General features: G+C 55.8%; 5 protein-coding genes across 5 annotated transcripts; 4 read left to right on the top strand and 1 right to left on the bottom strand.

The window, feature by feature from the left end:
• Positions 1-252: 252 nt before the first annotated feature.
• On the top strand, positions 253-7,510 carry JCM15063_005776 (uncharacterized protein; the record flags this gene model as incomplete). The annotated part of the gene is made up of 19 exons (XM_076675997.1): positions 253-605; positions 674-3,383; positions 3,443-3,491; positions 3,563-3,707; positions 3,774-3,857; positions 3,928-4,010; positions 4,084-4,301; positions 4,369-4,693; positions 4,771-5,052; positions 5,120-5,131; positions 5,198-5,388; positions 5,451-5,601; positions 5,666-5,744; positions 5,810-5,891; positions 5,962-6,199; positions 6,258-6,334; positions 6,400-6,546; positions 6,613-7,318; positions 7,386-7,510. The coding sequence occupies 19 exons, from the start codon at positions 253-255 to the stop codon at positions 7,508-7,510; spliced, it is 6,057 nt and encodes a 2,018-aa protein (XP_076537136.1).
• A 314-nt stretch (positions 7,511-7,824) lies between these two features.
• Positions 7,825-9,204, top strand: JCM15063_005775 (uncharacterized protein; the record flags this gene model as incomplete). Its single annotated transcript, XM_076675996.1, has 5 exons — positions 7,825-8,541; positions 8,617-8,658; positions 8,722-8,774; positions 8,846-8,960; positions 9,031-9,204. The coding sequence occupies 5 exons, from the start codon at positions 7,825-7,827 to the stop codon at positions 9,202-9,204; spliced, it is 1,101 nt and encodes a 366-aa protein (XP_076537135.1).
• A 2,482-nt stretch (positions 9,205-11,686) lies between these two features.
• On the top strand, positions 11,687-14,379 carry JCM15063_005774 (uncharacterized protein; the record flags this gene model as incomplete). Its single annotated transcript, XM_076675995.1, has 5 exons — positions 11,687-11,708; positions 11,806-13,241; positions 13,324-13,361; positions 13,427-13,496; positions 13,567-14,379. The coding sequence occupies 5 exons, from the start codon at positions 11,687-11,689 to the stop codon at positions 14,377-14,379; spliced, it is 2,379 nt and encodes a 792-aa protein (XP_076537134.1).
• Positions 14,380-15,252: 873 nt separating this feature from the next.
• On the bottom strand, positions 15,253-17,923 carry JCM15063_005773 (uncharacterized protein; the record flags this gene model as incomplete). The annotated part of the gene is made up of 8 exons (XM_076675994.1): positions 15,253-15,803; positions 15,881-16,458; positions 16,519-16,705; positions 16,770-16,852; positions 16,916-16,959; positions 17,029-17,144; positions 17,214-17,310; positions 17,399-17,923. The coding sequence occupies 8 exons, from the start codon at positions 17,921-17,923 to the stop codon at positions 15,253-15,255; spliced, it is 2,181 nt and encodes a 726-aa protein (XP_076537133.1).
• A 602-nt stretch (positions 17,924-18,525) lies between these two features.
• On the top strand, positions 18,526-21,186 carry JCM15063_005772 (rhomboid family protein; the record flags this gene model as incomplete). The annotated part of the gene is made up of 8 exons (XM_076675993.1): positions 18,526-19,728; positions 19,796-19,877; positions 19,940-20,007; positions 20,078-20,308; positions 20,388-20,539; positions 20,606-20,706; positions 20,767-20,997; positions 21,068-21,186. The coding sequence occupies 8 exons, from the start codon at positions 18,526-18,528 to the stop codon at positions 21,184-21,186; spliced, it is 2,187 nt and encodes a 728-aa protein (XP_076537132.1).
• Positions 21,187-21,765: the final 579 nt, after the last annotated feature.

The raw sequence follows: 21,765 nt of genomic DNA, 5'->3' as shown, positions 1-21,765 counted from the left end.
CGAATCGCCTCGAGTGAGTTTCGATATTTCGCACCGGAGTCACCTCGCCCCTGCCGTTCCCGATCATTTGGGCCCGCTCGTTCCGACTCGATCGCCTGCGCCCCTTGAGCTCGAGACGCATCAAGACCGCGCGGCGTCCTCGATCGCGCGTGCCGATCCCTCAACTCCACAACTCTCTCCGTCTGCCGACCCGCGCCTGTCGCCTCATCTTCCAGTCCCGACACCCGGTCCAGCTTGTGCTAATTGCGTGCGATGGCCGGCCCCCCGCCCGACCCGCAGTCGCTGCACAACCTGACCGCGCTCCTGCCCAGCTCGACCGCGAGCGTCGCGGTGCCGTCGCACGACTCGATCTCGCACGTCGTCGCTCAGCGCCTGCGCCACCACCTCCACTCGACTTATGTCGGCGATTCGACCCTCCTCGTCGTGAACCCGCTCCAGGTCACTGCCGACCAGAGCGAGGCGAGCAAGGCAGAGTACGAGGATCGTGCCTACCGCGTCCGCCAGGGCCGAGGCGGCGAGCTCACCCTCCCGCACGCGTACGACCTCGCATGTCGCGCCTACGTCGCAATGCGCAGAACCGGAGAGACCCAGTCGATTGTGTACAGGTCAGTCTGCCCCGCATTCGCTCCCTCTGGACTATCGCACTCACCCAGGTTTTGGATGCAACTCCTAGTGGTCTTTCGGGCGCGGGCTCGTCCATGCAACAACAGCTCTTCACGGCGCAGATCCTGCGGCTGTCGAGTTCGACCAAAAAGGACACCAAGATCGCCGACCAGGTCGCAGCCCTCTCGACCCTGCTCACCTCGTTCGGCTCGGCCAAGACGGTCCAGACCCCATCGTCGACCCGTCATGCGTCTTTGCTCGAGCTTCATTTTGCTGCCGATGGCAGACTCGCCGCCGCGAAGCTTCTCGCGTATGGCCTCGACAAGACCCGGTTCTCAAAACTCGCAAGGGAGGAGCGAACTTTCCATGCCTTCTACCAGCTCCTCGCTGGTGCGAGCAAAGACGAGAAAGAACAGCTCGGCCTCTTCGAAGACATCACCGAGTATCGCCTGCTCGCAAAATCGGCCTGCTACCGCCTGCCTCCAGGCACGCCGCATTCTGACGATTCGATCGCGTTCGACGAGCTCCGCGCGGCGTTCAAGACCCTCGCGTTCAAGCCTCGCCACGTCGCATCCATCTTCCGCATCCTCGCTGCGATCCTCGTACTCGGCAACCTCGAATTTGCCGAGCATCCCGCGGATGCGTACGATTTCCAGTCCGAGCCTGCTTGGGTCGAGAACCGGGAAGACCTCGACCACGCAGCTTCACTGCTCGGGACCTCGTCCGAAGAGCTTGAGCGAGTCCTGACGAACCGGGTCCGGTGGGCGAGGAAGGAAATGACGGCGACGATCCTGCGAGCCGAAGGCGCGGACCAGCAACGTGACAGCCTCATGAACGCGCTCTACTCGATCCTGTTCGCGTTCATTGTCGAGACTGCGAACCACAAGCTGTTCCCGGGAGACGAGGCGATCGCAGCTCTGCAGGAAGCCGGCGGGTCTTCGATCCTCCAGTTCAGCCAACCGGGCTTCTCGAATCGCGCGATCGGCCGCCCTGGTTCTGGATTGCTCGTGCGCGCGCTCAATGGCTACGACGACTTTACGGCCAACTACGCATCCGAACTCGCCAACTTCTGGCTGGCCGAACACGAGTTCGACGGGGACAACGGCATCGCAGCGCGAGCGCAGGAAGACGGAGTGCGCTTGCCTGATGTTCTGCCCGCCGATGGCAGCGCGCGAGTCGAGCTGTTGCGAGGAGGCAGGATTGGCGGCAAGGCGGATCGCAAACCAGGGGGCCTCCTAGGTGGACTCGCCAAGACCTGTTCGAGCCTGCGCAAAGGCACGAAACCGGACGTGGCGGACGAAGAGTTGCTCAGAGGAATGCGAGATCATTTCTCGAGCCACCCCGCTTTCATTTCGACTCCGGGAGGTCCGGGCGCGAGGAGTGCGTTCGGGATCCAGCACTTTGCGGGATCGGTCACGTACGACTCGAACCGCTTTGTCGAAACCGACTCTGACAACCTCGATCCCGACGTTGTCGCGATGCTTCGAGCTTCATCCGATGGCTTCGTTGCCAAACTCTTCAGTGGTCCCTCCCTCGCAGCCGAAGTTCACCCTCTCGACGACAACACGATCGTCGCAGCGCAGATCTCTTCGTCACCCCTGCGCCGTCCCTCTCCCATACGTTCCTCGCCTGCTCTGCTGCCGACCGACATCGACTACACTGCTCCCCTGCTCGACACGCTCGCCATTCATCCCGTATCGTCTCAGATCAATGCAACGCTCGCCCAACTCCTGATCCTCCTCGACCGCACGCACGTATGGAACGTCATTTCACTGCGACCCAATGACACGAATCACCCCGGCCAAGTCGACATCAGACGGCTCCGGGAGCAAATCTCGGCGTACCATCTCGCTGAACTCACCGCGCGCAAAAAGATCGACCTGCCATTTGATGTCGACTACGATACCTTCGTGTACCGTCATGGTCTCGCGCCTTCCGCGGCGAGCGGTACCAAGGAGACGGCCGAGAGCTACCTGGTTGATTTCGGATTCTCGCAACAAGCAGGGGACTTTGCTCTCGGAACTCACCGGATCTGGTTGTCGTACCGCGCATTCAAGATCACGGAGGATCAACTGCGCGCGAACGAAGGGCCTGACCATCGCGACACGGTCACGACTTCGGCAGCAGTCGCGAGCGGTTCGAGTTCTCCGTTCATGACCAAGGACAAGGAAGGATTCGGAGCGGGTGACGAGGGCGAGATGGGATACTTGCCTCAACTAGGAGCAGGCGAAGGCTCATATGGTCAAGGTGGTGTCATCGGTGACAGCGTCGACGACCTGCTGTACAATCAAGGAGGTGCAGGAGGACCTGCCACTCCGATGGCTTCGAACCCGGGCTTCATGACCTATCCAAACCAATCGACGAACGCCTTCGATACAGTGCGTTCGAGCGGCCACTTTGGAGGAGGAGGAGGATTCGGTCAACATGCGCACCACGAGAGTACGTTCTCGCTCGCGCCTCCATCGGCGCCATACCTCGCAGGGCTGCATGGAGGATCGCAGAACCCGATTACAAAGAGCGAGATTTGGGGAACCGACAAGGCTACTCCTGCTGGATTCGCGGATGTTCCTCGCGCAGGCGGAAACAAGGAGGGAGTGCTTGATCGAGATGGCAAGCCACAAGAGGGCGAAGGCAAAGCAATCGAAGAGATCGCCACTAGTCGAGCTCGCCGAATTTGGGTCGCCATGGTGTGGGGACTCACGTGGTGGGTTCCGAGCGTCTGCCTGACATACCTTGGTAGGATGAAGCGTCCCGACGTGAGAATGGCCTGGCGCGAAAAGGTGCGTTTCGCCGCATTTATTGAATTACGACCTGTTGATCTGATACTTCCCTTGCGCAGCTCGCCCTGTGCATGTTGATCTTCTTCTCTTGCGGAGTTGTCATCTTCTGTTCGTTTGATCTGTTTTTTCCTCTTCGAACGGCATGTCGAATGTGCTCATCCGCCCCATCCCCCTGCCAGACATCATCGTTTTCGGCAAGCTGCTCTGTCCCAACTTCGACAAGGCATGGAACATCAAGGAGCTCGGTTACCACGGCGGTGCGAGCGATTATTGGGTCGGAGTCAGAGGTAACGTCTACGACTTGACCAAGTTCTACAAGGTTCAGTGAGTCTTGTCGCGATTCACCACGAAAGAACGACACGGGGTTATTCATCACGATATTCTGCACAGGCACTCGGACATTCCCGGTCAGACCGTCACCTCCGAACTCATGCTCGAATTGGGTGGTCTCGACATTACCGACTACTTCCCGATGTAAGTCTCGTCTCTCGCCTGACGACATGAAGTGTAGCTACTGAACGTTTCGTCCGGCTCTCGCTTACAGTCCCCCTGCAACGGCTTGCCCGACCCTTACGCGGGATCAATCGCTTCAACTCCAATTCGAGAACTTTACGGCCAACGTCCCGAGTCAGTTGCCCGTCTTTTCCTCCAATAACTTTTCCTTCCGAGCTCGAAACTGAAGTATAAATGCAACTGTCAGGCGCTATTCACACTTCTGGCTCGCTCCAGTCCTATTCTGGCTCGGCTCTCCACGACAGCAACTGGTACTTTGACACCTTCCTGCCGACCATGAAGAAGTATCACAAGGGCCCGATTGTGTACGAGCGCAGCAAGATCAAGAAGGATGCAGATTCGGCAGGACGACAGTGGGCGGTCGTCAATGGCAGTGTCTACGATTTGACCGACTATTTCTACACTGTGAGTCTCCTTTGAGAGTGGGTGTTTCGAGATTTCGGATCGCTGACTTTCCGCGCTCGCCAACCAGTACGAGATGCTCCTCGATAGCCGCTACCAGTTCCTCAACTCGGACCTCGCCAACTTGTGGGAGGCGCAACCTGGAGCGGATCTGACTGAACCTATCAAGAACCTCGGGCTCGACCCGACAACCTTGCAAGAGAGCATGGACTGCATCACGACATTGTTTTACGTCGGCGAGGTCGACTTCCGCAAGTCCGCCCGATGCCAGATCCAGCCGAATTTGCTCTTGGCATTCTCGATCCTCATCATGCTCACGATTCTCGCCAAGTTCCTCGCCGCGCTTCAGTTCGGCTCGAAGCGGATGCCTGAGATGCGCGACAAATTCGTCATCTGTGAGCTTCTTTCCGCCGGCGAAGAAGTCGGCCCATCATGCCAGAACGAACGATCGCTGAATCATATTTTCCGACAGGCCAAGTCCCTTGCTACACTGAGGGTGAAGAATCACTCAAGAAAACGATCGACTCGCTTGCCGTCCTCAACTACGACGACAAGCGCAAGCTCATCTTCATCATCTGTGACGGTATGATCGTCGGATCCGGTAACGACCGTCCAACCCCTCGAATCGTACTCGATATCCTCGGCGTCGACCAGACCGTTGATCCCGATCCACTCATGTTCAAGTCGGTTGCCGAAGGCAGCAAACAGCTGAACTACGGAAAAGTTTGGTCGGGATTATACGAAGTCGAAGGCCGTACGTTTCTTCATACCATCTTCGTCTGATCGAGGAACCGCTTAGCTAATCCGGGGATGTTGCACAGATGTCGTTCCTTGTGCGTGGTTCATCGAGTAGAGAGAGCTTGCCTCTTGTCGAGACTAACATTGTTGTTTCCGCACAGATATCGTTGTTGCTAAGGTTGGTCGACCCTCGGAACGCTCGCGTCCTGGCAACCGAGGAAAGCGTGACTCGCAAATCCTCGCCATGCGCTTCCTCAACCGAGTGCACTTTGACAGCGAGATGTACCCGCTCGAGCTCGAGATGTACCACCAGATCAAGAATGTGATTGGAGTCGACCCCCAACTCTACGAAGTGAGTGAAAGCTATTATCTCTGATGGGCTTTGAACCTCTAGCTGACACGGCCTGTTCGCAGTTTATGTTCGTCATTGATGCCGACACGTCCGTCGCACCCGACTCGCTCAATCGCCTCGTCGCTGCTTGCACCGATGATTCGCAGATCATCGGTATCTGTGGAGAGACGAGGCTTGAGAACGAGCAGGACTCGTGGTGGACCATGATTCAAGGTGAGACTCAATCGCGCTGCGCTCAAGCGATCTGGCGCCATGCTGATCACACGGCCAACGACAGTTTACGAATACTTCATCTCTCACCACATGGCGAAAGCTTTCGAGAGTCTCTTTGGTTCGGTTACATGTCTTCCCGGTTGGTAAGCAGATACTGTCTGTGCCATCGCTCAGCGAAGCTCGTTTGGCTCACCGTACAGGCAAACAGTTTCACGATGTATCGCATTCGTTCGGCCGACAAGGGAAAACCTCTCCTTGTCAGCTCGCTTATCATTGACGACTACTCCGACGTGAGTCCCTCTTCTCCTCGCTTGACTCAGTAGCTGCTATCTCTGACAGCTTGAGATGATGGCTTGACAGGGCGTGCTCGATACTCTGCACAAGAAGAACTTGCTAGCGCTCGGAGAAGATCGTTACCTCACCACGCTCATCCTCAAGCACTTCCCCAACTACAAGACCAAGTTCATTGCCGATGCTCACGCTATGACGGTTGCCCCCCATTCCTGGAGCATCCTGCTTTCACAACGTCGTCGCTGGATCAACTCGACGGTGCACAACTTGGCCGAACTCATGTTCCTTCCTGACATGTGCGGTTTCTGTGAGTGGCTCTCGCTCTGCTTCCCAGTTCGCAAAGTCCTCACGCGACAGTTTCGCAGGTCTGTTTGGTATGCGATTCGTCGTCTTCATCGATTTGCTCGGCACCATCATCTTGCCGGCGACTTTCGTTTATCTCGTAAGACCTCCTTCCGATCGATTTCATGAAAACGTGGCTGATGATGAGGTCTTCTCTGTGATCAGGTGTATCTCATTGTGACGGTCGCGACTGGCAGTGGTCAGATCCCGGTAATCGCCCTCATCATGATCGCGGCAGTTTACGGTCTCCAAGCGATCATCTTCCTGCTCAAAAGGCAGTGGCAGTTCATCGGTTGGCTGATCATCTATATCGTAAGCAGGCTGACTTAATTCATCGCGTTGAGCATGACTCGCTGACACAGTTTGCTCGAACCGCAGATCGCCTACCCGGTCTACTCGTTCTTGCTCCCGGTTTACTCCTTCTGGAAATTCGACGACTTCTCGTGGGGAAATACTCGTGTTGTCGTCGGAGAAGGTCGATCGAAGAAAGTGTTACAAGCCGAAGAGGAGGCGTTCGACGAGTCGAGCATCCCGTTGTCCAAGTTCTCCGATTACGAAGCGGCTCTCGCCGAGGAAGACTACAACTACGATACTCGCTCCGAGAAGTCTCACTCGACCGCCGGGTTCTCCCTCGCGACCAAACTTCCTGCCGGATCCTACAAGGGCGGACCCGATTACTACCGCGACACGGTTCACACGCGAGGCGCGTCCCGCTCAACCCTTGGGTTCAACTTGCCGCAGCTACCGTCACAAGGCTTCGCTGTACCAGGCGCAGGCCCTGGCAGTATTCACGGCGGCTACGGTCAAGGTCCGGCAAGCGTGTACGGCGGAACTGAATTTGGCTACGGCGCTAGTCCCTACGCCCAACAAGCTGCCACCTATCAGTCACAAATGAGTCTCGCAGGACTCGGAGGACCTCCACCTCCCATGTCTGCACTTCCTCGTCGACAGTCTGGCATGTCCGCCTTCTCGTTCGGCGGCAACCCGTTCAACGTGCCGGCTCCCCCGGCGCCCAATGACGAGTCTAACCCTTCGGATGAGCTCGTCGTCGCGATGCTGAAGCAATTCCTGGCTGGACAAGATCGTGCGTTCTTTCCTTCTTTGACCTTCCTTCGGCAGTGTGACTGATCCTGACTCGGCTGGCTCAATAGTGATGCAATTGTCGAAGCGACAAGCCCGAGATGGGCTCGCCAAGCTGTTCCCGAATGCCGACTTCGCCCCGCGCAAAGACTTTATCAACACGCAAATCGATGCGATCCTTTCTGGCAATCTCTAAAGACCATTCTCGAAATTGTAGCATTACCACACGCGCCTCTTTTTCGCTTCCCATACCTCTTTTCCTTCAGCAACATGGTCAAGTCCTTCCACGTTCCCCTTTTTGCCTCGACATAGACAGACACTATACTACTATCGCTCTTGCGTTTTCTTCCTTTGACGGACACTAGTCACGCCCACTCCTCATTTGTTTCGGTAATGTGCAGCTTTGCTCTGAACCCATGCTTGTACGAGAGCAAAATTGAGAGAAATCAATCAACCGGTGAAGTCATAAGTCTTCGGCACTCTTGACATTTCACCTTTTCGACGTACTCAATGGCGACAGACGACGATGAGCTCGAATTCGCCCTCCTGTGCTCGAACTTTGAGCTCATGGCGGTCGGCGACGAAGTAGCCGAATACATCTCGGAAGAGCTGACCTCTCTCGCTGCGATCTACAATACCGGAGAAGCGTCGGCGCTGCGACTGCACCGTCCATGGCCTGCAAGGACTTCACCATCATCCGATTGGAAACCGGGCGATCCTGATCCACTCCGCCTGATCCTCTCGACGACCCTCGCTCCTCCACTCGAAAATGTTCCGCTCCACTTGATCCTCTCGATCCCGTTCCCAGAGTACCCCGTTGAAAAGCCGCCATTGATTCAACTGCATGATCGGTACCTCTCAAAGTTCGCCGTGACCGACGAATTGTTCGGACGAGTCTGTCGAACTTATCTCCATGACCGCGATGCAACCGATTTGGGGGTCGAATGGCAGGAAGAAGTGTGCCTCTTCGAAGGAATTGAATACGTGCGGCAAATCTGTACCGAATGGGTTCGCAAGCAGGAGCAAGAGAAGGAGCGAGGCGAGCAAGAACGGCAAGAGACGCTCAAGAACGACAAGGACGAGGGCGATAGGGTTTGGGACGAGCACGAGAACGACGACACCCGGATACCTGAACCAGCACTACCGAAAGCGCGGCGTAAAGGCCCGTCCAAGGAAGTGCCATGTCCTGCAATCTATTCGACCGAAGGTCTCGTCGACAGGAAATCGGTGGGTCTGCCTTGCCTGTGTTCGCTCACGAGGCCTTCAGCAAATTGACTTTCGTATGCGTTGACGACTGTCTAGCTATTCGTTGGCCATGCTGCGCGTGTTCAGTCTATGGATGAGGTTAGGATTCCTGCCCCATCAGACGATCATCGCTCGCTAATCTGATCAGCTCATGTTACGTAGGTCGAGGCAGTCATGACGACACTTCTCTCGAACAACAAGATCTCGAAAGCAACGTGAGGAAATGCTCGACTACGAGACACTCTGCTCATGTGATATGCTCATGCTGAATGCGAGGGATTGGCAGGCACAACATTTCGGCATATCAATTTATATCTTCCGACGGGATCAGGCACAGTGACAACGACGATGATGGAGAGAAAGCTGCAGGTAGTACACTGGCTTCTTTGCTCGAGCGCATCGTGAGTGAATCGCTTTATAGCCTGCTTCTACCAATAGGGGTTGATCCGAATAATGCTTGTGTCGGTCTAGGACGTGCAAAATGTTGTGGTTGTCGTGAGCCGATGGTATGGAGGCATTCATCTCGGACCGGACCGGTTCAAAGACATCAACCAAGCTGCGCGAGATGCTCTTGTCGAGGGTGGATTCGTCCAAGAACCGAAACCAAAGGCAGGCAAAAACAGTCGCAACGCTCAAAAGCGATGACGCTTGTTTTTTTGAAAGCTTACGCAGTCATGACCTTTTCGTAAACGGGAAGAGGCGGCATGATTGCAAGGGTTCCGTTAATGGGCTACACGGTATAAATAGCGGACGCTACAGACTTTGGACATCAGGACGCTTCCTTGAGTCACAGGAAGATGCCGTCCAGCGGCGAGGGGTTTATGCGAAAGAGAGGAGACAAGTGGAACACATGCAGGTGCGGGAGAAAGACGAAATATGGGCGGCTTAGCCTAGGCCTATTGATGCAAAAATACAAAGGTCAGCAGCTGTGATCGGCAAAATGCAGTCGAATCTGACTTGCCCAGCTCCAGGAGACCGGAAGAACTCCTTGAGACTTGTCGCCTAGCGCCGAGAATGCGGCGGTCGACAGGTCGATGCTTTGCGAGCTTTCACATGACGGGCACTCGTCTCGTACCGTCGCGTAGGTAGTCGCGCCGGAATCTAAAGTATGGGTAGAGCCGACAGTCAGCTTCCAAAACATGCGAATAAGAGTTTGGCGTGAGTTTGAGACTTGCCGGTGTTGACAATCTTCAGTTTCTTTCCACAGTGGGACCCTCCAGAGTACATGGACGATTGAAGTGCAACCACATAGTCGGAATCGGACGAATAGGTTCCGCAGGCTCCCGGGTTACCATTCTCTGCTCGCCACGACAGGTCAGCCAAAGTGCGCACAACTCGACACGGTAAGTCTGAGGAGCCTACGGGTGTACCAAGTTGCCTGGCCAGAGTATCCTCGCTTCTCAATGGGGGCATTGTCAGTCTGACCGGAGCGATTCGGGGTCGGAGCGGCCGAGGCGACGGCGGCGGCGAGACCAAAAGAGAGTAGGGAAGCGGATTTCATTTTTGGCGACAGCAGGTGGAACGGCGAACGGACAGAGCGAGACGGCGGAAGGAAGCTGTGTCGAATGAGAGAAATGTGTGAGCAATTTGCGATCGAGAAGGACCTTCCGTCAAAACGAAAATGAATCAACTTGCGCTGAAGTGTGATGGCACGAGTCGAGTGACTGGCTATGTGGATTGAGAGCAGAACAAGATAGCTACCAGGGAGTGTCTCCTTAAATATTGTCGTCAGGGAAAACAGGGTGCGCACCCTCCGAAAAGAACTGCGAGCTATGATGCATATGATGTCGCTCGTTGCGACGGCACACGTCGGACTGCGCTCTTCATTAGGCTATACAACAGTCTGTACTGTAGCCCGAATAGAATTACAACGTGCGGTGCGGTACAGCACCGCCAGAAGGCAAATTGCTGTCCCTGCAGGTCCGTGCACAGCCCCCTAATCGTACGGAATCTGCACGGTCTCGCAATTGCCACTCGCTCATGTTTTCCAGTTCAAGGCCAATCATATGATTCACAAGGGACAAGTGCGCTGCCCCTCATCATAGTACAGTAAAAGACCGAGAAAAGGGTGGAGGCCTACTATATGTAACGGTTCAATGACGTGTTCTTCGCGAGACACGCGCGCGCGCGGGACTGTGGGTGATCCCGGCTGCGCGTTCTTTACAGAGGGTACTGAAGAGCACAGCACTGTCACAGAGCTGACTTGCGCTGTTTATTGTGTAGACACAGTCCCTGGACGCGTCTCGAACTCTGGGCGAGATCGCAATGGTCGCGAGCGGAACTTGTTTCAGCGTGGCAGACCAGTTCTCTCACGCGCGCGCATTTCGACGCCCGTCGTTCGTCCACCTCGGACGTCGGCGATAAAAGTTAGACAACGAAAAACACGAGCCCGAGTCGCCAGAGTCTAGCGCGCCATGCTCGTCCGACAGATTGCTTTCGGAGTTCCTCCAGGCTGTTTTTTCGCCCGCCTTTTCAACTCGATCACCCTCGCATAAGCGCACCTGTACTTCATTGTACTGATCATTGATCTTCACTTCCACACGCCATCACATCCTCGTCCTAACGCTCGTGCCTCGTTCGCAATCACGCGCAAGTCGCGACCTTCTTCGATCCGCAGCCCAACTTTTTTTTTTCGGCTTTGACACCGCCTCGCCTGAATTTCGGACGTCTTCAATCTTCGGCATACACTGACCCAGGCCAATCGTGAGTACAACTCTTTGACCGTGTATCGGCCATTCAGGCTAGCGACACAACGCTGTCAATAATCCGACAATTGAGTTCGCTCGAGCGAGAGACGGGCGATCCTTGATCAACGGAGCCCACACGAACCGCTCGTCGCTTTCCTCATCATCATCTTGCTTCCTCTTTTCACGTCGCACAATTCGTCCCGACACGTGTACATTGTCTAGGCACGACGACTGACACCCTCTCTTCCGCCGGCCTTGCCTACAGCTGCTCTGCACCGCCAAAGCGCCGCGCAAACTCTTTGACCTCATCTCATTCAACTTTCTCGGCCAACCTCCTATTCAGCCTCCTGTCGCTCGACCGTTGAGCGATCGTCATCCTACCTTTCTCGCTACCTCTTCTCCGCACTTTCTCGCCTCTTCCGCCCATCATTGCTACCGGCATGTCGCTCACCAATCAGACTTGTAAGTACTCGCAGCGGTTCTTGTTCGGGGTTCCTTCTTCATGATCTCGCAAGCGCCTCCACACGAAGTTGACTGATTTCGAGGTCGCACTGACCAGGCGAGGAGAGCACTTCCGCTACGCCTTTGACGATTCGCCATCCTTCTCCGCCTCGTTCGGACGACACGCAAGCAGCTCCGCTCGTTGTGCACGATGATTTGTTCTCTCCGAACTCAACGCCGACACCTTTGGCTCTCGAAGAGCAAAGCACAACGGCGAAAGCAGCTGTAGCCTCCAGTTCGCCTGCGAGAGGTCACTCGCCAGCTCCTCTGTCGTGGAGCCCTGCGGGCTGGAACGCCGCAAGCTTCACTTTCACCTCTGAACTTGACGACTCGTTCAACCCAGCACATCGTCCGGAGGAGCAACGCTCACCCCGTCCGAGCCTTCTCAGCTTTGTCGGACGCGCCTCGCCTCGCCTGCTGCGAAACGTCGCCGATGCAGGGTCATCTGCGGCGGACGAGGAGAAGAGAAAGTCATTGTCGAGACTCGCTGCTACCGCACCACCGTTTGTCTTCTCGCCAAGGCCCACTGAGCGCGAACCTTCGCCTCCGTTCGCACGCCTCTCTCCGCTGCAAACGTCTGCCGTGCCGCGTCACAACTCGCTCCCTTTCCCTTCTAGCCGTTCGTCGTCCTTCTTCGATGGTCCTCGCTCAGCTATGCCACGTTTCGCTTCAGGAGGTCAACTTATCGACCACGGCAAGCGTTACGAGATTGCCGACGAGATCCTGCGCCTGCAACAGAAGCCCATCGACCGCGAGGACCGTATGGAGGAGCTCTCGACCTACGAGACGCCTAATCCAGGCGACAGCGACAAGGACTGGCTCGCCGAACAACAGCAGTATTTCAACTCGATGTACGCTTCGCCGCTGCACTCGCCAGCCGATCGATCTCGCTCCTCGAGCTTGACCTCGACAACCTCCTTCTTCGGCTCGCACCGCCGTCCCTCAGTCGACCGCAATGCTACTGTTCAGCAGCTCAACTCGTACTTCGGTCCTTCTCCTGTTGACACGGCTCCCGCTATCTTGCCGGCCGGTTTCGACACTTTTTCGCCGCAGCTCGCGCCCTACTCGCCTCAGCTCTCTCGTCATTCGTCCATCTCGAGTCTCGATTCACAGGTCTACCCTCCACTCGCTCATCCAGAGCCGTTCAATCTAACACCCGAAGATTCCCTCTACATCCAAGCGCGAGAAATCTACACCACTGCATGCTGCTCGACGCTCAAGGCGACTCCGCCAGCTGCAAAGTTGCGCGAGATTGGCGAGTATTTCGACAAGGCGATGAACCAGGACAATCCGCTTGCAGCGTTGTACGGCGTCAACTCGGAGCAGACGAAAGGGTTCTACGCGAGCCCCGCCACGAGCGGACTCAACGAGATCGTCGTCAAGGTTGCAGCGATGCGCGGTCGTCAGAATCAAATGCTGTCCGTGCAACGCTCCGCCGCGGGTCAGATCTTGCCTGGACCGTCGCCGAACAACCGCAAGCTCGAGCTCTACAAGGTAAGGGCGTCTGCAATCTCTCCCTTCTCTTTTAACGCAACCTTTCTGTATCTCTTCTGACGCGTCTCATTGCCTCGAACAGACCGAGCTATGCAGGAGCTGGGAAGAGAAAGGATCGTGGTGAGATTCTCCGAATGAGTGCCGGACGCGATTCAAAGAGCTGACCCACACGTCTCTCGCCCTAGCCGCTATGGCTTCAAATGTCAGTTCGCTCATGGCCGCGAAGAGCAACGGTCGATCTCAAGGCATCCCAAGGTCCGCTACACGCCCTCCGACAAGCTTCTTATCCTGAACAAATGAACTGACCCTTATCGACGACAACTAGTTCAAGAGCGAGCTCTGCCGCACTTTTGCTGTGAATGGCTCGTGTCCTTACGGGCCTCGATGCTGCTTCATCCACCAAGCACTTCCCGGAGGAAGTCGTCGCTCCTCGCCACCATCATCCGCTGTCTCTTCCTCAGCTCACTGTGAGCCCGCTGCCGAGCCGGTCTCTCGTCTCGCCCATCGCATGACTTCAACTGCGGTTGCCGGTGCACCTGCTCGCAATTTCGGCCCGACCTTGTCGAGCTACATTGGCAGTGGGACTTCCGGCTTCTCATCTGCCGGCAACTCGCCAACCCAATCCATCCGCGCTCCGTTCCCGTCGTCGAGTGCCGATGGCACCGCGCCGAGTCCTACCCTCGACTCGACTACATACAACGATCCGTTCGGCGATTCGAGCATTGGCCTCGGTCTCAGCCTCAAGCTTGGACAGGCTCCTCCGACCCATGCCGAGCCTGCCAGGTCGCGCATCCACCGATACTCGCTCAGCTCGCAACACTCGTCGGCTTCTCTTGGAGGAGCGACGCATTCTTCGTCGTCCGGTTCCGCGAGCCCGACCGTCGGATTTCATCCTCATGCCCGCACGAACAGTCAGAACTCGACGTTCTCGTCGATCGGCAGCCAGTCATCCTTCTCGTCTTCTTCACCGTCGTCACCATTCGCACTTCGTCCAATTGGCAGCAATTGGCTCGAGAACAGTGCGTCTTCCCACAAAGGCGACGTTCTCGATTGGGACGAGACCGAAGACTTGCTCGCATCCGAAGACATGCTTGGCAGCCCGGTTACAACACGCTTCGGCAGCCTCGCTCTCACCTGATCACGAGAGCTCCTACACGGCCAGCCCCGGACTTTCTCTCGCAATCGCAACGCTTGAACAACTGGTTATCATACGAAAATCACGCACCGAACCCTTCAGCAGAATATACCTACATGCCCATATTCCCTTGGCCTCGCCTTTCAATCTTACCCCTCACGTCAGAGTCCTAAATACCTCAGCATCCAAGAGTACACCCGCAAACCTGTCCCCTCGCAAATCTCGCAACCAAAACCGAACCTCGCAAAACCGCTACCTTCGCTTCGTCACAGGTCCTCGGATCGCCACAAAAACGAAGACAAGAGCAAAAAAGTACCAAGTGTAAAAACTCTCTCTTCCTGTTCCTCTCCTTCTCCTCCCACGACTTTGCATATAAAATTTGTGACCCCCTTTGTATCTGTCTACCTATCTCTTCCTGTGTTTATATGAGCAGGGCTTTCTCTGAACTTTCGAGAGTGTCAACCTTTTCTTTCGTCTGTGCTCGCGTCTGGTTTGTTCTGTTTTGAGGTTTCTCTGAGTCGGTCTGTCTTTTCTTTCTCAGGCCTGTTCCTGGTTGTCTTTTTCTTTTTTGTGAGGTAGTAAAACCTTGTCTTGACTGAACCACTCTACGAAATCAGACGAAAATGCTTGACCTATTTTCTCTGCACGTACTCCTCTCAGCTTGTGCTCGGAGGAACAATTCTATACTCTCTCAAGGTATACCGAAACCGGTGACCGACTTCTTGACACAGTATGAGGATGGTATGACAACAGAAAAAAAAACATACAGAGGTTTTTACAGAGACAGGCAAAGACATCACGAGAACCATGAGGAAGCAAGGTGGCCAGAAAGACGACCAGTAGAAAGGCAGAGCCGTACTTCTCTTTCCTTTTCTTTCAGGCTTCGCCATGACTCAACGTGTACAATGCGTATACATTCGCCGTGCTGATCAACAACCAGATCATCCAGCAAAGGTACACGACCACGGGTGGAGACGCGTACGAGACGAGGACCCCTGGTGGGAGTCGACGCTGTCTGATCGGATTCAGGGTTTTGAGTAACGAGCGTAGTCTTGCTCGGTACGATCTTCGCTTGGGAGGCGAGTTGGGTTCAGCCGCGGTCGAAGGTGCGACATACGATTTGTCGGGCAATCCCATGACTCGCATCGACGACGTGAAGATGATGAGGGGCGGCAAGACGAACGTGAGGACGATACTGAGCGCGACTTGGGATGCGACGAGCAACGTGTTGATGCCTTGTCTTCCAACTCCGATTGAGACGGCGAGACTCGGGATAATCCCGATCAAACGGGTGATTAAACGTCGCTTCCACGGCTTGGTCCTCCACCGAATGAACCCTTCGCCAATGATCTGACCGGCGAGGGTCACGGTAAGGGACGCCGATTGACCAGCCGCCAGCAGCGCAATCGCAAAGATGTAGGCGAGGGCTGGTACGGACGACGAGACGAGAGAGAGAGTATGAGTTGCATGCTCTCGGATAAGAACAGAGGATGTTGGAACACACCTTGACCGAGGTACTGCTTGACCAAGTCGTACGCATCAAACAAGTCGCTGATCCCTTCGCCTCTCGTACTACTGCTCTTGCCTTCTCCGTAGTAGAACACCGCTGCAGCGAGAATCAAGATCGCCGAATTGACCACGAGTGCGAATCCCAAGAGGGAACCAGCGACATCGAAGCAGGCATGCGAGAGGTGAGCTTTGACGCAGGCGTACGAGGGTTTCGGTCGTTCGAGTTCGGGAGGTGACGGCTTCTTGTCGGATTTGAGCCCTTTTCGAGTTGTCGACTCCTCTGTAGGCGCGAGGTCGTCCATCGGGATCCTCGGATTCGACATGAACTCGAATCCACGTTGGTTCAGCCGGAACGGCTGGGGAAGATGGAGACTCGGGATGAAGTAGGTACGACGTCTCTCGCCGCTTTCGACCGAGATCGCATCTTCATCGGCGTCTTTCGAGACGTAGTACGCGTCGTCTTCTACGCGCTCTTCGTCCTCTTCTCCGTACGCCGATGGTGGGATCCTTCTCATGCAGGCCATCTTGGAGCCGATGAAGAATGCATGTGGCATGACCGTCGCTCCGATGATTCTGTTGGAAGAAGGAGAGTGAGATGAGAAAAGTGGAGGTTAAGAGGTCGAGGGAACGTACCCGACGGCGATGTAGATACCGCCATTATCGACAATTCCGCTTGAAGGGATGTAGCCGTGGAAGGCGTCCTTCCAGACCGGTTTGACTTCAACAAGAAGAGCGACGAAAGATGCAAGCACGACCAGAACCAGCAGCCCGAGCAGTAACTCAAACAATCGCATCGAGCGAGACACTGTTCGGGTGGGATCTGATGACAGTAGATAGCGTCAGCAAGTCGATTCTGGACGGGAGCGAGCCCGACCTAGACGCACATTGGTTAAAGAGGAGGAGAATGAGGAGGACGTCGCCGGCCGTGATCAGCACGCAACCCCAGAGCGGAATCGCTGGAATGAGACTGGAACAAGTACCCCTGATTAGTATAGCCTATACGTCACTTGCCGACCGAGACTGCGCTCACAGGTTGATTGCGATGGCTGAACCTAAAAGTTCTGCCAGATCCGTCTGTGTTGCGGAGCCGAATCCGACATAAGCCGCAGGGCCAGTATCGGGAAAATGCAGAAGAAGCCTTACGAAGACGATACCCGCCTCTGACAAGACGTACAACGGGTACAGCACGCCCCACCGGTAGAACAGCTTGTACTTGCTGTCGCGATTGTGCAGAGCAATTCGACAATGTGTCGCAAAGTCTGGTGATGAAGAGAGCTTGGGTCAGCGACGAACACGAAGCCGCGACGTGCCGGACCGAGCGGACTAACCCTCGTCCGAGACACACCCGAGGCGGGTTGCGAGGATCTGGAAGAACAGGGCCATCAATCCGGACAAGAGGACGATGAAGAGGTGACTGTATCCATACTGTTGGCGATACAGTACTCGAAGGATAGGGTGAGCTTGTGCCACGCTGGACGATCAGGCGCAGACGAGGGTGAGATTGTCAACGCACAGCACTTCCTGCTTGTAGATCGGTCGACCAGTTGCCTGGGTCGAGATAGGCGATCGACGCGACGACACCTGGTCCTACGAACGCCGAATGCCGCTTGATCGCTTTCCACGCACGTTGCTTGAAACTGCGCTTGTTGTTCGATCCGTCGTAGTCTTCCTCGTCGTCTCGTGCTCGGGTCCCGGGGTTCGCAGTACGGTCGCTACGCTTGCCAAAGACAGCCTCGGTGTCGTCTTTTATGTCGTTGTCGTCGTCGAGGACTCGATTTGATGGTTCGTCTTGCGCAGCGCCGAGCGATTCGGATCGTTCGACTACTGCAGATCGTTCCCGATTTGGCTGCGCGACGATCGGGTCGTCCGCGTCGATTGTGCAAGAGTCCCAAGAGTTGTCGGCTTGGTCGATTGCTGCTGAATCAGGGGTGGGAGGACGAGATCGAGAAGGAGGAGTGCTTTTGACAGGGGGTGCAAGGTGCAGGGTTAAGTCCGGCACATTGCGGTCGTAGTGTGACGACAAACGTGGTCCTTGCATAGTCACGAGCTAGCGAGCGAGCAGACTGCACTCGTTCCACCCGCCGAGTCCGAGAGAAGAAGGCGAGAGGTGATCGAGAGTTGGAGCTCCGAGATGTGGTCGGCCTGTTGAGTGGAATTTGGAGGGACCCGAACCGAAGTGCGTTCCCGACAAGCGCGAGGAGGCGACTGGGAGACCGAAGGGAGCGCTCGGAAGAGCAACGACGAGCGCTGCGGCAGAGGTCGGGCCAAGCGAATCTCTGATCGTGTCTCTCTCGGCGATTTTTGCTGTCAAATATTCAGAGTACTTGAGACTACAAGGCTTCCGATGCGCGGGTCGAGAGCGAGCCCAAAAATTGTATGTGAAAGTTACGTGATTACATCGCCTCATTCGCACACGCGCCTCTTACCGGGTCGCCAACGCTCCCTGTCTCGGCCCTCCTCGAGAGTGTACACCCAGTAGCGCTATCTACGCCTTGCTCGCTCGCCGAACTCGGCCAGAAACGGGCTACACCTGCACTGCCACACGCGCTGTAGGCGCATCAGTCAACTAGACGCTTACCGCTTAATCCTCGTCTCGCTCGTCGCCGCTTGCCCAGCTCGACGCCGACAACTACGCAGCAGATGTCTCGCAGGCAAGGCTCACCCCCACCGAGCTCCGGCAGCGAGTACCTTCGCACGCTCCCTTCCACCTTCGCAGCTCAACCTCCCTCGACCGACTCGCACACGGCTCCTTCCTCTCGGGCATACTCGCAGCAACCGGCAGTTCTCCCATCCGACCTGTACGCGCGCCCGGTTCCACCTTCCGATGTCGCCTCGTCCAACTTTGAATGGTCCGAGGACGCAGCGTCGACAATCCATCCCGACGATTCAGTCTCCCAGCTCGACCGTCGGTTCACCGGAAGGCGCAACCTGTTTGGACCCCGCCCGATGGACCGAGTACCCGACGTGCCCGAGATTCCAGAAGAGTTGGCGCTCGAAGAGACCGTGCACCGCGATTACGTCCCGCCCGAGATGCTCAACGACGACTCGAGCACGGTCGTACCCGATCAACGCACCAGTCGCATGACCGCGACGGGTAACGTCAGGGCAGTGAACCCCTCCACGGTGGGACCGCTCGCGAGAGCAAGAGGCGAAACCTCGGCAACCGACACCGTACCTTATGCTCCGAGACAGTACGACGACCACCTGGGAGAGGAGGACGATCTTCTCGTCGCCGACGAACAATGTCGCAGAGCGGATCCATCCTCGAACGGGTCTCGCTCGACTGTGCAGCCGTACTCGAGCCCGAGAGGGTACGCCGCGGTTGGGCGCACTGATGGCGATCCCTACGATGACGACGATTCGTACTATCCTAAACGCGGCAACGATCCCGAGCTGGCACGAACTGGTGACTCTCACGGTCACAACGACTACGAGTTGGGCAGACAGCTTGCCGGTACCGGGTTTGTGGGTTCACTCGTGAACAAGCTTCGTGGCGGTCGCACGCCGCAGCAGTCGAGCTTTTACACACCACACGAACTCGCGTTCGAACCTCCAGGTTCCGCCTCGTACGATGACCGAGCATATCCGCCATCATCGCGTGGGATGGACCGCTCGCAATCCTCGGGGCTCTCCAAGATCCCTTCGCTCGATGTCGCCGGCGCTCACGACCGATCTGCAAGCGAAAAGTGGATGGATGGCGGCAAGATTCGTCCGGAAGCCGTGTGGAAACGATGGTTTTGGGACACGACCGATCCGGCGCGAAAGGTGTGGGAACACAAGCGATTCGTGGGGATACAGAGATGGCCGTATGCGAGCTGGACTCTTGCAGTTATCATGACCATCGTGAGTCTGCCCTGCTTTGTTACCTGGGAAAAGCTCGTGCGCTAATGAATCGAATCTCGTGCTCCAGGTTCTCATAGTCGAACTCGTCAAGATGAAGTCCATCACGGGTTCGCCCATCCAGACCAAGCCTAGCTTCAACTATATGATTGGTAAGGAACCGTTCCTCCGATTGAATGGGCCAACCCTGACTCAGTTTAAATTTGGCGCACAGGTCCGTCCGGGGCTGTCTTGATCAACCAGGGTGCCCGCTTTGCAGGCTGCATGAAGTATATCCAAGGAGTATGTTCTCGCCCGTTACTTTACTGTCGGTCTGACAACGCTCATCCTCTCCCTCTCTCGACCGACTCAGGTCACCGACATTCAATGGACCTGCCTGAATCAAACAAACTCTGCTACCCTGTCTTCCGCCGATCCTACGTGTACCATGTCGGAAATCTGCGGTTTCGGAGGATTCGACATCAAGTCCGGTCTGGGCGGTCCGAACCAAAGCTTCAGGTTCTTCGTCCCAATCTTCCTGCATGCGGGCGTTTTGCATTTGCTTGTCAACATGGCCGTTCAGTGCTTTGGTTCACCCGCTCAGGTGCGCGATAACCACCTAGTTTTTAGTCGCTGGCGTACTCGCAGCTAACAATTCCTTCGTTTTGCTTTGATCGGAACAGATCGAGCGGATGATGGGTACGCCCAAATTCCTCGTGCTGTATCTCGCGGCGGGCATCTTTGGTTTCGTACTCGGATCCAACTTTGCTTTGGTCGGTCAGCCGAGTGTTGGCGCGAGTGGAGCGATTTTTGGTGCGCACGCTGCGCTACTCTAGTATGTCTCGGCCAGCTTCTTCCAGCCTACTAGTCCTCGCTGACACTGTCTTGTGCGCCACTCAAGCGATCTCGTCGCACACTGGAAGATAGTCGATCAACCGAAACGCAAGCTCTTCTGGATCGTCGTCGAGATCGTTGTCGGGTTCGGTCTCGGTTGGGTTCCAGGTTAGCCAATCGCTTCTCACATACCCGTCTCGCTGTTCAGGACTGACGGTTAACTCCCAGGGATCGACAACTTCGCCCATTTGGGAGGATTCGCGATGGGTCTCGTTGTGGCTCTCCTCCTGTTCCCGATTGTGCATTCCCCTAGCCCGGCGCACAAGTGGATCTTCTATGGTCTCCGAGTGCTTGCGTTACCTCTCGCGATCGTTCTCTTTGTCGTCCTCGTGCGCAACTTTTACACAGGAGACCCGTCGACTGCCTGCAGCTGGTGCAGGTATTTGTCTTGCTGGCCAAGTACGGCCTCTTGTCATTTCGTGATTGTGGGAGTAACGATATTGATATGTGCTTCCTTGCTCGCAAACAGCGAGCAGCAACAACCGCTGCAAAGGAACCGGTTTGTCGACGATCACGGCTTCTTCGTCATCCATGCTGTCGACAATATTCACCTTGGTCGTTTCGACCTACCTCCTACCTTTCTTGTGAGAGATACCTCCGTCCTCCACTCGCTCGTGTGTCTCGACTTCTTGCCCTCGTCTCTCTCTCGGTTCGGAATACCCCGCCTTAAAAAGGAAGAACTATCCCGAGAAGTGTTTTGTCTCCCGTTTTCCACCCCAGTTTCCTCTGCACGTCTTTATACCTTGTCACTACTACGCAAAGTTTCTCCTTCCTTGTTCCCTCGGTAGTCTCGCACCGTCACTTTCCCCCAACTTCGCAAAACCCTTTCTTTTCGTAGATCTCATCTTGATTTTTTTTCTTATCTCTTGTTTCCCTTCGTTCTTCCCTCCCTTTTTCTCTTAGCACAGACACTCGTACAAGCGCTCTGATCGCACTATGACTATATTCAATTGCGTCAGGGTAGCCTGTTGCGAGCGGGTGCTGTGACATGGGTTTGGTCGAAGCCAACTAAGAGGGAGGACCGACTTCAGACAATCTGAAACAGGTTGAGGCACCGTCGAGTCGATCGCACGATCAAGCTGCCTAATCTAGCAGAGGAAAGCGATTCGATTCTTCGAAGGGGGTCAATGCGTAGATAAGGTATTTCAGGTAGAGGGTTACAACAAC

This window comes from Sporobolomyces koalae (assembly GCF_050403365.1).
Source record: "Sporobolomyces koalae JCM15063 DNA, S_koalae_JCM15063T_v1_ctg2, whole genome shotgun sequence".
Taxonomy (NCBI): domain Eukaryota; kingdom Fungi; phylum Basidiomycota; class Microbotryomycetes; order Sporidiobolales; family Sporidiobolaceae; genus Sporobolomyces; species Sporobolomyces koalae.
This window is presented reverse-complemented; position numbering and strand designations above follow the sequence as displayed.